At 35.4% G+C, this 16,307-nt stretch overlaps 2 protein-coding genes across 3 annotated transcripts; one reads left to right on the top strand and one right to left on the bottom strand.

The window, feature by feature from the left end:
* Positions 1-2: 2 nt before the first annotated feature.
* On the top strand, positions 3-7,671 carry LOC105341247 (retinol dehydrogenase 13). The gene is made up of 7 exons (XM_066086775.1): positions 3-212; positions 1,668-1,786; positions 2,934-3,089; positions 3,445-3,549; positions 4,488-4,697; positions 5,025-5,232; positions 5,437-7,671. Exons 1-7 carry the CDS (start codon positions 112-114, stop codon positions 5,543-5,545), a joined length of 1,008 nt encoding a protein of 335 aa, XP_065942847.1. The 5' UTR covers positions 3-111; the 3' UTR covers positions 5,546-7,671.
* On the bottom strand, positions 7,115-14,322 carry LOC105341250 (delta(14)-sterol reductase TM7SF2). Of its 2 annotated transcripts, none has more exons than XM_011447672.4 (11): positions 14,209-14,322; positions 13,348-13,389; positions 12,686-12,943; positions 11,907-12,074; positions 11,430-11,613; positions 11,050-11,244; positions 10,617-10,840; positions 9,180-9,348; positions 8,783-8,863; positions 8,551-8,673; positions 7,115-8,015 (listed from the first exon to the last, which is right to left on the bottom strand). In XM_011447672.4, exons 2-11 carry the CDS (start codon positions 13,363-13,365, stop codon positions 7,855-7,857), a joined length of 1,581 nt encoding a protein of 526 aa, XP_011445974.3. In that variant the 5' UTR covers positions 13,366-13,389; positions 14,209-14,322; the 3' UTR covers positions 7,115-7,854. The 2 variants fall into 2 exon arrangements, with proteins under 2 accessions (XP_011445974.3, XP_011445976.3); XM_011447674.4 differs by lacking the exon at positions 14,209-14,322 and adding an exon at positions 14,114-14,202.
* Positions 14,323-16,307: the final 1,985 nt, after the last annotated feature.

Below are 16,307 nucleotides of genomic sequence, written 5' to 3' on the forward strand. Positions count from 1 at the left end.
AATTTTAGTTAACGATAGATCATTTCCTAATATCTAACTTCACGCTAGATTCAACATTCAACATTCTTGCACCTGTAGTTCATTTGTTGTAGACTTCCAGACTGATATAAAATGCCAGGGTTACCTCCAAATATGCCAAACCCCGAGGCCATCTTTGAGTCCTGGTGGCCAATTATCATAGGAATCATAGGCGGGGTGGGGTACGCACTCAGGTGAGAAGTTACCCGGTTTGTTGAGTTGTAACAGGTTGGGATCAATCTCCCAAATAGGATATAATAGCCAGTTTGGGATACAATAGCCCGTTTGGGATATAAATTTAAAGTGCAAAAAATAGTTTTTTTTTATTCTAAAATTTTTGAAATAAATCCGCATTAATGTGAATCAAATGCAACAACTTTTGGTTAAGAAGTTTTTCTATATGTCTATAGTTTGTAAGATTGATCCCCAAGAAGTTTTGGATACACTGAGCGATCAATCTCCGTAATAGTACGGTTACAGAAAAAGTTGTTTTCCAAAAGTTGTTGTATTTCATCTATTCTAATGCGGATTTATATAAAAAATTTCATAATAAATTTTTTTTATTTTTTGCACTTTAAATTTATATCCCATTTGGGTTATTATATCCCAAACCGGCTATTATATCCCATTTGGGAAATTGGTCCCAACCTGTTGTAACTCCATTGGGAATTAGGGGAATAAACTTGCCGTTAAATTCTCAAAAAGAGATTAAATTTTAACAACTCAATACTTAAAATAATTTTCTTTCATCAAATAATGCTTTCTAACGTTTATTATATGTTTTACGGTGTTACCGTTGGCTGAACGCAGCATTAATTTTATTGAAAATTCACACGGGTACATGATAATAAATTAAAGCATGGTTTACCAAATTGATGCACCAACGTGATTAAAAATAAAGTCTTTACGCTCCAGTATACATGTATAAGCATTTATGTTTTACGAAGTGGCGATCTTGAGGAAGAACCCAGTAACAACAATCACAATTTCACAATCAGATTCATTTGAAATATGCACAGTTGGATCCGCCTATCTCAGTCTTTATTTATGCTAAAGGTCGCATGCTCAGTCGAGACATTGTGACGTTTCGTTGGTAGAGCAGACATTGCTCGACAATCTCTGTCAAAGTAACAATGCTCTGAACAATTTGCCACGAAAATAGTGTTAAACAACCAGTTGCAAATCATTTTTTAGATCAGCAAATGTTTTATTCATCTTATAAATGCATGGCATCCTTAAAATACATTTTAAACTCTTCTCGCGAGAACCTGATATTTGTAGCCATTTGCAGTTTACACGGAATTGGGGGTACAAATCTGACAATAGAATTTTCAGTAGCTGCATTGAGAGTTGTACCATTGGTGAAAATGAAATTTACCTCAATTCTTTAATAACTGGCTGTAAAATATAATTAAGGATGTCAAAATTGTTGTAAGTAAAAGGTTTTAAATATATAATTATTTTTCATTATAAAGATCAATCCATGAAACTGAAAATATTTACGTCTTTGTTGTAAGTTCTTTTGTAAATAGCAGTCCTGTACTGTGTTTCATAATTTGTTGAAAATATATGTAGTTGAGGTAGGTGAGGGAGACCCAGGAAATAATGATGCCAATGGAAACAATATTTCATATCATTAATTTTTTCAGGCAGTACATGAGAGGTGCTCGATGTATCAGTGAACTGAAGCTTGAAGACAAGGTTGCCATAGTAACAGGTGGAGGTTCAGGGATTGGTAAACAACTTGTCATTGACCTAGCCAAGAGAGGTAACTAAAGAGACAGTATGTGTCTCCAGGAAGCTGATATTTATAACTGGTTCATATAGCATACAGCTTCAAACATTTTCAACTTTCACTCATTATAGAGGGATATTTTAATAGTAATTGTAGTTTGGATAGGTGTATTCACAATCTTTATTAAATTTTACTGATTAAGCAAACTGATTTTTTTAATAATTTTGTCAAAGAAATCACAGACGACATTAACGAGGCCGGGTCTAATTTTTTCTGTCCTAGATTTTTGAATAAAATTTTTTACATGAATTTCTACTGATATAATTATTATTTTAAGATAAAAAAAATAAGACATTTACCACACCGTTTGTTTAAGGGGTCATCTCAAAGTTTGTTAATTTTTAACATAGGACCCTATGGGATTTTGCTTGAAATGTATCAATTTTGCACATTTTTTACAATTTTCTTAAACTTCTGCCCTAGGGATTTCTTTTTCTATTCTACATATTAAAGTTATTGCTAAAAGGCATCAAATGGTCAAATAAAAAAAATCTTTTACCTCCTGTTTGTTCTAGGGGTCTTATCAAAGTTGTTTTTCGTAAGCCCAATTTCCCAGTTTGTCAGATAATGGCTATTTTTTATTTGACAAAGACGAAAATGGTGATCTTTATAATATTATTAAAACATTCAGACATATTTTAGTAATAAATAAATATATAACATCACAGGTTAAAGGTCATTAATATAAAATACATGGTTACTGTTTTGATATATATGAATTAAGCGATATTTAGGCGGGTTAAGAAAACGTGACAGAGGGCTCGGCTTGCTGAACCCTCTTCACGTTTTCAACCCGAGCCCAAATATAGCTTATTCTTCGAGACATTTATGTTTATTCCACAATATAATATCAATTTTACGCATCAAACAAGCTATTTTCAACAAATTTCGCTGAATATATGCAGTTGAAACTATCACGCCATGGCGTCAACAAAGCAAAAAGATGACGTCACAATACAAATGAAACGCTGCGCAAAAGCGTGCGTACTCGTTCTGTACTCGGCCTCATTAATTGCATCTGCCATGCTTGAGAGTTCAAGAACTTACTAATCTACCAAAGGGTGACCCCCTGTGAGACAAACTTGGAATAGGAAGCTTTGGAGTGTCCATTTTATTTTAGGCTGTAAAGTTTATACAACTGCAAGAAATCAGGAGCAGGCAAAGGCTACAGAACAAGATATACGACAGAGCAGCAAGAGTGAACTGGTGCACTGTCTTGTGTGTGAGCTAGACAAATTTTCATCAGTTAAAAGTTTTGTTGCAGCCTTCAAGAAAAGTAAGTTGTATAACATATTCCATAATGATCTAAGCATATAATACCAATAGTTTCTGTGAAGGCATTTTTTTAAACATTATTTTCTCTATTATAACTTTCCCAAGAATTTTTTTTAAAGATTTCATCACACCTTTCAGTTTAAAAAGTGGTCTTGAAAAAACATTTAAGAGTGGTTGCTTGACTGTAACATCAGCCTACTCCTAGTAAATGAATTTTCAAATACATGTATAACAGATATTCATAGTTTTATGAATGAATCACATTTGTGGCCTTTGAGTACATACAGCCATCAGCCCTAGACATCACCTATTAGACGTTTCCAGTTTATATTGATTTTGTTGACTGATGATTACAGAAGAGGAACAGCTCCACTATCTAGTGCACAATGCTGGGGTGATGATGTGTGACTTTAATAAAACAGAGGACGGCCATGAAGAACAGTTCCAAGTCAACTACCTGTGTAAGCCCCACTTCTTATTGTAACAGTTCCATGTCAACTACCTGTGTAAGCCCCACTTCTTATTGTAACAGTTCCATGTCAACTACCTGTGTAAGCCCCACTTCTTATTGTAACAGTTCCATGTCAACTACCTGTGTAAGCCCCACTTCTTATTGTAACAGTTCCATGTCAACTACCTGTGTAAGCCCCACTTCTTATTGTAACAGTTCCAAGTCAACTAGTGTAAGCCCCACTTCTTATTGTAACAGTTCCATGTCAACTACCTGTGTAAGCCCCACTTCTTATTGTAACAGTTCCATGTCAACTACCTGTGTAAGCCCCACTTCTTATTGTAACAGTTCCAAGTCAACTAGTGTAAGCCCCACTTCTTATTGTAACAGTTCCATGTCAACTACCTGTGTAAGCCCCACTTCTTATTGTAACAGTTCCAAGTCAACTAGTGTAAGCCCCACTTCTTATTGTAACAGTTCCATGTCAACTACCTGTGTAAGCCCCACTTCTTATTGTAACAGTTCGAGGTCAACTATCTATTTAAGCCCCACTTCTTATTGTAACAGTTCCACATCAACTACCTGTGTAAGCCCCTCTTTTTATTGTAAGACACAGAGAAAATAAAAACATGCAGTTTATATGAACCAAAGAACTGTGTATTTGGGCATGTATTAAAACAAAGATATAATACATGTATTTGATTTAATCTTTAAAAATAATTTGTATTTGAGCAATGCTGCATGTACCATACTAAAACAAAGATGAATTCATGCATTTGATTTGATCTGTAGAGCTCTGTATTTGAGCATATATTTTAAGTGCAACTACCTTTAGTATGTTAACATGGTGATTTCAATCACTGTTAGGTTTTATTAGTGAACATGTTAAAGTCTAAGATTTTCATGAAATGGTCATCTGTTTAATATTTTTTTGTCTCAATGAGTTAGCTCCCTTTCTGATGACAAGCCTGCTACAGGATTACCTGAAGAATTCCACTCCTAGCCGCGTTCTTCTGGCAACAGCCCCAGCCTATAAGTTGGGATCGTCAACATTCACTGACTGTCCACCTGAGGACAAATACAACACCGGGGATGCATACGCCCAGAGCAAGTTGGCACTAGTCCTTTTTGGGGTCACTCTGGCTGAAAAACTCAAAGGTACTTGTACGAAGCTAGTTTACCCCATGGTTGTCTGGTGATAAACTTTGAATGCTTTGAAAATAAAAAGAATGAAGTTTATTAGTTAACTACATATATGTGTCAAAGCACATTTTACCTAACAATATGACCGTATAGTTACATGCATTTGATGATGTTTTAATGTTTATATATTCACAACTTTTGTAAATGATGCAACTTACTGATGAGATATTTGATCTCTAACACAGAGTTAATTGGTATATCATCCACATGTTCCCTTTGTAGATGTTTTGTTTATAACCTGACATTCCATATGTTCATGGTGTCATTGCGTTCCCTTTGTAGATGCTGATGTTCATGTCCACTGTGTTCTACCAGGCGTTGTAAACACCAAGATTTATCGACATCTCCCATTTAGAAAAAGTGCCTTTGTTGCCGTTTCATTTGCTCCTTTTTTTTGGTTCCTGACGAAAACTCCAGATGATGGGGCACAAACCACCCTCTATGCTTTACTGGGAGTATCAGCTGGAAAAACTACTGGAAAAATCTACAAGTAAGCTACTGGCAATAAATGAAACTGGGTACAAGATACAATATCTGCAGTTTCGGATCCAAAACTTCTGTAGAAAAGTTTATCATTTTGATTACTGTTATTATTTTCACCTGTATACATACATGTAGTTGAGCACTTGTGCAAGTTGTGTTGGTATAGAAGATAGATTATCTCCAAATTCATACTATCTGCAATTCTTCACAGGGAATGTGCTGAGACTGAGTATGCAGACATTGTGAAGGATGAGGAGTTACAGAAATCTCTATGGAAACAGACTCTGGAGTGGACCAAAGTAAAGGAGTTCGGGCAGTAACCGTTCAATTCTCACCAAGCTGTTACATTTCCACAGAGTTCTGCCAGGCAGACTCCGACTCACACACTGTAGACGATGATCTGTAGATTTATAACTAGCATAATAACCGACCTGTATATGATATTCATGTAACACAGAGTAATTGTTTAAGATCGTTTGATCAGTATGTGCTTCCAAAGACTATATACTAGTGTAGCATTAATAAAGATATATATGTATCAATTGTTTTTATTCAGTATTGTCCATCAAAGAAAGTAGATTTTCCATTAAAATCTCAACTAAAACATTCTTTACTGTAAATTCATCGTAATTCTTGAGAGCCAATATTTTGTAGGGATCAACTGTTTTATAGGTTCATGGGAATGTAATCTCATGTTTTTCTGTGTACAATTTCAGGATTTGCTGGTCAAGATAACTGTTGAACTTTACAAAGTTTCAAAAATTTGATAAAAATAAAGGTCAATCAAAAATCAGCTAACTAAACAGGTGTACAGAAGTACATGAAATCTTCTTTCCAAAACGATTAAATCAGCTTTATAGAAAATAAATTCTATTGTATGTAGAACATGCACTTATTCATCTATGATGAAAGTTAACCCTGAAAGTATGACATCCTTTCATGAAAGCTTAATACAACTCCTATAAATAAGACATTGTCTGCCATATTTTTTTTCCCTCACCACTCTACCTACAAACCCTATATATAAGCCACAGAACTCATAACAGTTGAAAGTATTTAGCTGTGGAGGTCTTGCCTGTATGGACGTATATATACATGTATATCTAACATCAGCAAGTAACTTGGAGGCAATGATATCAAATTTTATGCATTTATTTTAAGCACTGAGAAGAGTGTCAATGAATCATTTACAAATAGAATATACCGGTACACAAAAAATAGAAATTACTCAATACTGGTACACAAAATCTGTAAGCCAATATAGGGAATACCTCACATCAGAAACCTGTGTGAATGTTTGGTGCCGAATTACGAGGCGTTCAACTTTTATTCCTCCCACATCAGCTACCCCCCTCGCACTAACATCCGTGCCAACGAAAGATATTTAATATAAATTGTAGAACTTGTTTATCAATCGTTGCAAAACAAAGTTTATTCATTCAATTATACATGGCCTTTCGGCCCTGTGTAATTTTTGTAGAACTTTTTGATGACCAAGATTCTGTGATTCTATGTCTTTAGTTTATGTTTGTTATTGACCTTTTCATGACCTGATCCTCCCTTGGAATCCACACAATGCAAGATGCATGTCCTCACAACTGTGGCCTGTATACCAATATGCTTTGAACAGTTAATAAGTTTGTGGCTTATATAGGGATTGTATGGATAGTAGGCAGGAAAGAGAACATGGTGACAATGCTTTTTACTAGTGGCAGTTTTCTGCTTGTCATGTCAAATGACTTTCTCAGAAAGGCCCATGGTCACTATCTGAAGATTCTGAGTTGAAATGTTTCATATATTGTGATAATTCAGATCCTTTGGATCAAGGATTTTATCTTGTGTTTAATAGAATCTCATTAGGAATTTACATATAAAATGAAAACAAAAACCATCTTTTATATTTTTATTTTTAGCAGTTTAAGAGTATTTTGTAAAATATTTTGCCACACAGAATTTGAGCTAAATGTTTTTTGAAAATAGTCATAAAGCGTCCAAGAATCTTACAACTTCAAGTGCATGTGTACTGTCACCCAAAACTTGTTTAATAGTGGGACCTATATCTCGGGTCTAAGTCATGGTGAAATGTAAGTACACATCAAACATTAAGTAACAACAAATTTGATGTAGTTTACAACAAACATAATCAGGCACAAATAGTTATGTACAAATACATGTATTTACACTATTTACAAATGGAGACATAATTTCTAAACTTTTGGTCATAAAATTGTTACATCAGGAATAAATAAACCTAATCGCACATCACTAGATGAAATGCTGAATTAAATGTAAAATGATAATACTTCTACAGCCCTGAGAAAACTGTATTGCCACCAAACTCAAAAATAAACAATGAACAAATATCAATTAAAATCCTACATTTGTATTGTATACATTTCCCTAAAATAAATTTCACCATCATTAAACAATTTTGTTGTTGTAAAAACATTACTTTACTAAAAAAAAAAAAAACAACTAAAAAATCATTATACATAACATTAAAAATAAGAATGATTCTGACAGAGATAAAATGGGATAAAAATCTTTAAAAAATAATTTTACTACACTTTACATTAAAACATGACTGACAGGAATAAAACTTTTTGGCATGTGTCTGTAATGGCTGCGCTCAGTAAACGAGGGGGCAGATTCTGTACTTGACACGCTCACAGTAACGGTCCCAGCTGGCTTTGTATTTCTTAGCACAGTGCTCGGAGTCCCTCATTTCTCGGTGGACCAGCAGGATTGTGAAGTACACAGGATAGAAGTAGGGCAGGGGTGTACTGGAACCTACACAAGGACAAAAATCATGTATTACTGGAGCCGTAACACCCTAGACTACAAAATAACTCAATATTACTGGATCCAAAACACCCCCTAACCAGACTACAAAATAACTATGCAACAAATGTAGCATCTTATTCAATCATTGCATTATGTTTCATAATGTACTGTAAACATATTATATTTAGCCTCTACGATATTTGGCGGAATATGATTTTTGAACATGTTAGCGTGGATTTGATATAGCGCATTTCTGATTGTGCTTATTTATCTACTTATATATTTTACATTTGGCGGTATCCTTGATTAATTGGCCAGCGTTTTCCACCAAAAACGCTAAATAGAATACACAGCCAAATGTAATACGTTTACAGTATTTACAAGTGTTTATAAATCATGAAAAATAACTAGAAAAAAAAAAATTCATTATAAACCTAAATTAAACATACAATGATTCAAGACATTTGTTTCTTTACTTTAATATATTGCTATTGTTATTGATGCTGCATGGAGACTTGATTTCAATCGTTAGAACACCTACCACATGCCAGGGACCAGGACAGAGCCATCAAGATGTCTCCAAAGTAATTCGGCTTCCTACACATTCCCCACCATCCTGACACCAACAGCTTCTTTCCAGTTGAGGTGGGGATCGTCTCCAAATCTGAAAGACAGTAAAAATGTTTCTTTATTACTTTGCAATAAAATATTTTTATTCCTGTTTTATTTATTAATGATTGGATTTTCTGAAGCTGACCATGAAGTAAACTTACGTGCTAGCTCTGGGTTGTAGGGGTTCTTCCTGAACTCATTTTTCTGAGAGTTGCTGCCCCTGAAGATTGTATAGCCAACCACTACGAACAAAAATTTTGTTAAAAAATACAATGAATACAGTGTACAGGGTTACACAGGGGAGACTACTGGATTTCAATCACAAATTAAAAGACAACTTTATTGTTTTCCCAGTTGCCACTGTACTAGTATGTAGCTATCTTAAACAAACCCCCTCCATTTCCCCCTCACGTCTAAGAAAAAAATTTCAATGGGTTAACATCAAACCTAATGCCCAGTACACAAGGAATTTGACATTTCTTGACCTCATTGGGGTAAATGGCATAGTTCTAACTTGGTAAATTGGTCTTGGTATCACAATGTTTAAGATACACTTACTGTTTAGGATTGCGATTCCAGCCAGACAGTACCAGGGGAGAGAGTCGCCATGTTCTTGCAGGAATCGGGTCTGTAAGCAATACAGGAATGGCACCCACACCAAGTCCCCAAACACCAACATAAAACCAAAGCCGTCCGTAATGATGTCCATTGTAGTCAAAATAGCATCCTGTGATTTCAATCAAAGAATTAATTATGGCATAAAGAACTGACGAACAGTTGTTAAAACAAAACAGAACACTATCAGTTTTAAGTTCCAATGAATTCAGAATACTACGCTTCTACATGTAACTTCAAATTAAAGCAAAACACATTCAGCTTCCATGCATATCTTGATATGTAAATTCCAAAGAATGTTGACTGGAGAGCAGGTTGAACTAGAAGTACTGTGAGCAAGCTCACAATTGATACCCCCCGCTAAGATAAAAATCATAATGCGTGTATTTTTCCAATTATAGAAAATATTGGATGAATCTATTTCACTGTCTATTTTCTTTAAATAACAACTGCTCTATTTTTTTTAAAACTGTTGGTCATAAGCAATATTTGTGTGAAGTCAGAACATTCAATGCTTCTCCATAAGAAAGATAATGACCAGACACGAATTTTGCACTTTTTCTGCCCTTGACCTTGCCCAAATGACCTTGGGTCAAGGTCATGACACACCCTTTGGTCCTAAGCAATATTTGTGTAAAGTTAGAACATTCAATGCTTCTCCATAAGAAAGATAATGACCGGACACGAATTTTGCACTATTTTTCCAACGACCTTGACCTTGCCCAAATGACCTTGGATCAAGGTCATGACACACCCTTAGGTCATAAGCAATCTTTGTGTGAATTAAGAACTTCCAATGTTTCTCCATAAGAAAGATATGGGCCGGACACAAATTTTACACTTTTTCTGCCAGTGACCTTGACCTTGCCTCAATGACCTTGGGTCAAGGTCATGACACACCCTTAAGTCATAAGCAATCTTTATGTGAAGTAAGAACTTCCAATGTTCCTCCATACGAAAGATATGGACCGGACACGAATTTTTGTATTTTTTCTGCCAGTGACCTTGACCTTGCCCAAATGACCTTGGGTCAAGTCATGACACACCCTTAGGTCATAAGCAATCCTTGTGTGAATTAAGAACTTCCAATGTTTCTCAATAAGAAAGATATGGACCGGACACGAATTTTGTATTTTTTCTGCCAGTGACCTTGACCTTGCCCGAATGACCTTGGGTCAAGGTCATGACACACCTTTAGGTCATAAGCAATCTTTGTGTGAAGTAAGAACTTCCAATGTTTCTCCATAAGAAAGATATGGACCGGACACGATTGCATAGACAGACGGACGGACAGACGGACAAGGTAATTCCTATATACCCCCCAAACTTCGTTTGCAGGGGGTATAATTAGTGTGAATGTTGTTAACTTGTTATACTAACCTCAAACCAGAGAGCATCAGCCACATAGAGGGCTTGGAAAGCGACCACCATGGTGAGGGCTGGGGGAAAGGTGCCAGTCTTTTGGTAAGCCTCAGTCAGGAACACCAGGTTAATCATCAACCAACCAATCAGACCGGGCCGCAGCTCACAGAAAAACTTCAGGTCAAAGCTACCAATCCGTGGATTCAGCTCATGTCCAATGAAGAAATCATACAGGACATTTCCTGCAGCAGAAACATGTTTGTAAAGGTTAGGGAAAATTGTTGACTTTCTATGCAAGGCTGTCAGATACATGACATTTACAGCCAATTCTCTCTGCAATAGCTTAAAAGAGTCTATCAAATGTAAACAATTCAATGCATTTAAAAGTAATTTAGTAAACAATATCCTAAAAATGCATGATCTTCTCTTATCATTTCACAGCAATGTTTACCTGTGTTCCCTCCCGGGGCGAGCTTGCTGTTGGGGCCACGCCTGGCCTTGATGTACAACAGGACACTCATCACGAAGGAGAAGATTGTTCCTGTGGTGATCAAAGCGATGAACTTTTCATGAACTTTCTTCACTGGGTATCCCAAGTACACCGCTCCACCAAATGCAGCCAAACTGATCAACATGGCATAAAACCCTAGAAAAGAGTCAACTATATTAGATTCTAATGAAAAAATTTCATGCATAAATCTTCAAATTTAAACAGCTTCTTTTTTGCTCATCTACTAATTTTCAAGGACTTTCTGCTCTTATCTTTGTAAGCCTTCTTGGTCCATAATTGGAATAAAATTATCTGATACCTACAACTTTTATCTCCCTTACCATTACATCTATACACAAGTTTCTCTCCTGACCTCAAAGGTTGACCTTTGACAAGTCGTCCAATGGGAAGCAGATAAATGAAAGCTTGGAAAGCGATCCAGCCCAGGTATATGGCGGCTGCCTCCCAATCAAAGAACAGCTTCAGGTTGGTTGGAATCTTCATCTTTCGGGGCTTACAGCTTTTCTGGAATCGACAAGCAATTTCTACATACATTGTATTTGTATGTAATGCACCTTGTTTAACAAGGTTCTGATTACTTATATAAGATTCTTAAGTCTATAAAATGATGACACTAACTAAATTTTAAATAATTGCAAATCATACCAAGATCAACTTAGTAGGAGGTTTAACACACTAGGGCTGTTATTTTTTTAACCAACCTTGCAATAAAACCTGGCTATTAGAAAGCCTGAATATTTAAAATCCTTTATCCAATTAATGACATCACCCTTTGTTCAACATCAAATAAAGCTCACCTCGTCACACATGATGTTCAGTCCGTACACAGTGATGGGCAGCAGAAACAGCATGAAGAATGAGCCGATGGCTCCCCCGAACTCACGATGAGTTGTCTTGGGGACTCGCTTAGACTTATCCATTGATGGAAGAGCTTCCAAGGGTTCCTTAAATTCTGGATCTTTTGCCTAAGAATTACAAAAAATTCATGTTTAAGTTAGTCTCATTAAGCTCATTTGTCACAAACTAAACTGAACATATACTGTAGCTTTCGATCATCAAGAATGAAATTATACAAAGAACACAGACTTTGAGGGGAATTTTTTTCATGAGTTCTATTTACACTTTGCATTTTACAATATAAAATGTGTAAGTAAGTAACATTAGATGCAAGAGGTTTGCACTGAAGCAACAAGTCAGAGAGCAAGGCAAGTCCTAGGTTATGACACAGAATTAAATCATATTTGATGTTAAAATCCAATTAAAGACCCAAACAGAATCCATGATAAACAAGCTACTAGTGCTGTTGTCTTTTCTTGATTGAAAAAAGGTTAATGACAAAATATAGCAAGTTTGTGCCTATTACCAGGAATGATACCAACAGTAAATGATACATTTTCTTTTTACACAGACCATAACAAGAAAAGTTTGCTCTGTGTATATCTAACAACAGTAAGATTTATTTATTGATGGAAGAGCTTCCAAAGGGTTTCTTGAATTGATCATTATTCAAATGGCATGAGCACAGAACTCTCATCTGCTTTTATTTAACAGAGTTATCCCACTGTAGGCATTGTACCTTGTTCTCCAGTCTGGCTGACCGTCTGGTAGGGGTGACAGCTCGCTCCACCGATCGTCCACGCCTGGCTGGGGACTGAGGTTTTCCCCTGGTAGGAGTGTCAGCTTTGGACCTTGCTGGTGAAGCAGTCTTGGTGCGGGCGGGGGATCGTGTCTTTCTCTCTGCAGAGGGAGGCGACTTCAGAACTTTTCTGCTCCGACTTCGTGAACGACTTCTTGACCGACTTCTAGATGAAGACTTGGATGTGGACCTCTTACCCTGTGAAACACAGTTTAATAAAGGTTTTATTTTAACTGATCCTTGTCAAAAAGCACAGCACATGTTCTTGAAATTATTATCTCATTTTTCAAATACCGGATAATATGTACATAACCACTGTAATCCTTGCATTAATTACATTTTTTGTTATCATTATGAAAGATCAGTTTCATAACCATACTAAAGTGGGCAAAGTTCAAAGATCTTATTTGTTTTTGCTTAAACAAAAAAAAATCATTTAATATTCAGTGCATTACATTTAATTCACTCTTACCTGAATGTATTAAGTAAGGTGCATGTAATTACATGTGCTTACGGTAGAAGAGAACTTTAAACACAAACCATGTGACTAACACAACAGGAAATTCCCTTTCTAAATATAACCCTGAACTCTGTTTACTCACTTTTCTTGGTGATGGCATCCTTGTAGAATTTGTACAAACAAACTAGAAAATCAACAACAACAGCAATTTAAGATTTCATAATTTAAAATATTCTCTTAGGCAATATAGATTTCTTGGTTTCAAGATTAAATATTATTTGGGTTTTTTTTATTTAATAAACACTACTATACAATTTTTAACAAATCTTAAATAATACATGCATTTAAATAACAACATTAAAAAATTTAATAACAATATATCTGTCAACACAGAGAAAGGGTGTGATATACGGTATAGGTCATTGAGTAAAAATAAGTTCTGACCTGCATGACATTCTTTTAAAAAAATTCCCCGAATAACAACAGATCAAATTACAATCATAATTGTTCAGCATTTGTTCATGTTCTGTCAATTTTTTCCATTCCAAAAACGTTACATTTTACTTCAATTTCTCGCGGAGTAAATTGCAAGTAGGCTAGTTTCTAAATGAATACTACATGTACTTTCAGTATGCCGTCTTTGAGAAACGAACACTGGACGTCTCGGCGTCAGACTATAGTATTTTTATAACTAACGTTACTCATGCTAAAAAGATTGTAAATTAAATGTGCATGCAACTTTTGTTTAAACGTTTAATATCAATTCTTAATACCCAGACTTGTCAGGGACGCATATGGATTTTAAAACATGTGGACAGCGTCATATGTAAACAGACTTGACAAAAGAGAAAGTGGACGCCTCATCGGAATCTCCATGTATAACATTAGTGTTGCAAGGTAACACTTACCTCTTAAATATGCAGATCTAAAATCTTGTTATAAACAAGTTAAAATAATATTTCATTCATTAAAATCAAAAACGTAAACAAAGATTTAAAATTACCCTGAAAATCCTTTCTTCTTCCTGTGCTACTCAGGGGACGCGATAGTATGCTTGGCGGGCTGTAATTTGATTGGCTGTTTAGAAACCCCCCATTTGATTGGTCGATTTTATTGCATCTATAGTTAGTTTCAATGTTAAAGAACCCCAAATTGCTATAGTGTATTTCAAAACCCCTAAGGACTCAAATGTCAAATAAACTTTGCATTCAATTCAATTATATTCCTGTATTTAATTCTTGTATATTTACAAACTGAATATTTTTTATATCTAACCTCATGATTTGCTATGTCCAAACAGCTAGACTAGGCCTACTTTATATAACTTTCTTTGTAATGAATGAATTATGATTAGAACTATTCTTTTTTGAGAAGTGGACAGGCATAGCCTACATAGCTATGCCTCTCCTCTTCTGAAAAGAGAATAGATTGGAAACTGAATGAAGCTTTAAATGAAATGAAGATCATAATACCAGTGACGTAAATCCGTTAAATTGGAGGTGGCTAGCTATATATGAATTGCTCAATATTGGTAGAGTGCCTGACAGTCAGATTAGAGATTCAGGAGGCCAGTTCCAAGTTTTTGTCCATCATTATTTTTTCCATCCTGTTATATCTGGTGCCCAGACAGTGCACATGATCAACCTGGAACTGACAGGTATAAATCCCGTTAGGGGAAAATAACCTGGGATGTTGATCCTCCAGTGCAAAGCTTATTTAAGATGGAAGAATGTGACGCCAAACCGTTTTGATGACCTATGATATATATTAGCTCAACTGTTAAAACTGCAGTGAGTGCATAAGTGACCTCAAACTAGAAAAAAATCAGATTCAGGGGATCCATGCTCAAATCCCCTGGTCTGATCTGTCATTAAATATCCCACTGTTATAATACTCAAATTACTTCATTTTCACTTTTTATGCGGTCTAGCTCTTCCTTTATTTTAAATACTAGAATTTGTCGTCTTATACAGATCTATGAATAAAATAACAGCCACATATGTAGTGGTAAACTCACTCTGGAGCTAAATTCTCCCAAATTATTGGTGAACATTTACGTGATCAGCAACTGTGCATTTTTTGCTGACACATTCCTCTCTTAAAGCAAATTGGGCTGTATTTTTGAGAATTTATAATGCTACTAAAACTTGTAATTAATATGATAATTCTGTTTGTAATCTTTATGTGTCATTAATGGGATGAAACAAATTGTTAAATCTTATAAATCATAATGTAGTAAAAAAGGAGGAATGAGCCTATAAATGGAATGCCAATATATGGATGACCGGGAGTCGAACCCAGGACCCCTGCAACGCTATTCTAGATCTTTACCACTAACAACTACCTAGGCTGATATATACAATTAATATAGCCAGACTACTGCATTCCTCCCTCCTTAAATGATCTTTGCCTTCAAAAATCACAGCAGGCTCTCTCTACTGACAAGAGTTAGTCTGTCCAACCAGGGGTTGGTCACAGCACCAAATGTAGAAGGAAAGGAGGAATATAAGCATATAAGTACATTGAAAACATATGAGTGGACCGGAAATTGAACCCTGGAACCTCTGCAACTCTACTCAGGAGCTCTACCACTGAGCTTCCCAGGCCAATATCCATGGTACATATAGCCCCAACTACTACATTGATAAAGATTTCTGTACAATGGAATATATAATAGCAAATCAATTTTTGAACAGGACAAAAATAATTTCCATTTGCTTAAGAGCCTCTTAATAGCTTTTTCCATCAAATATGATTAATACAAGTTTACCATATAATTTTGTAGGTCATTTTAAAAGTAGATTTAAATTGCAATTCCTCAATACAATTTTCAACATGAAAGCTGCAGCTCATATTGCTTTGCTTGATCATTGTCCTAGAAGATCAACATCTCAGGTTTTTAAAATCCTCAGATGTAATCAAAACATTGTAAGTTCTAAATTGTGTCACCTAAATCTTTACAAAGTACATGTACAAATATGCTGTACCAACTAAAAGAGAGAGAGAGAGAGAGAGAGAGAGAGAGAGAGAGAGAGAGAGAGAGAGAGAGAGAGAGATTTGAATAAAGATACTATGCACAACAAAATTTGAGTATCTAAAAAA

Source organism: Magallana gigas, chromosome 6 (genome assembly GCF_963853765.1).
Source record: "Magallana gigas chromosome 6, xbMagGiga1.1, whole genome shotgun sequence".
NCBI lineage: Eukaryota > Metazoa > Mollusca > Bivalvia > Ostreida > Ostreidae > Magallana > Magallana gigas.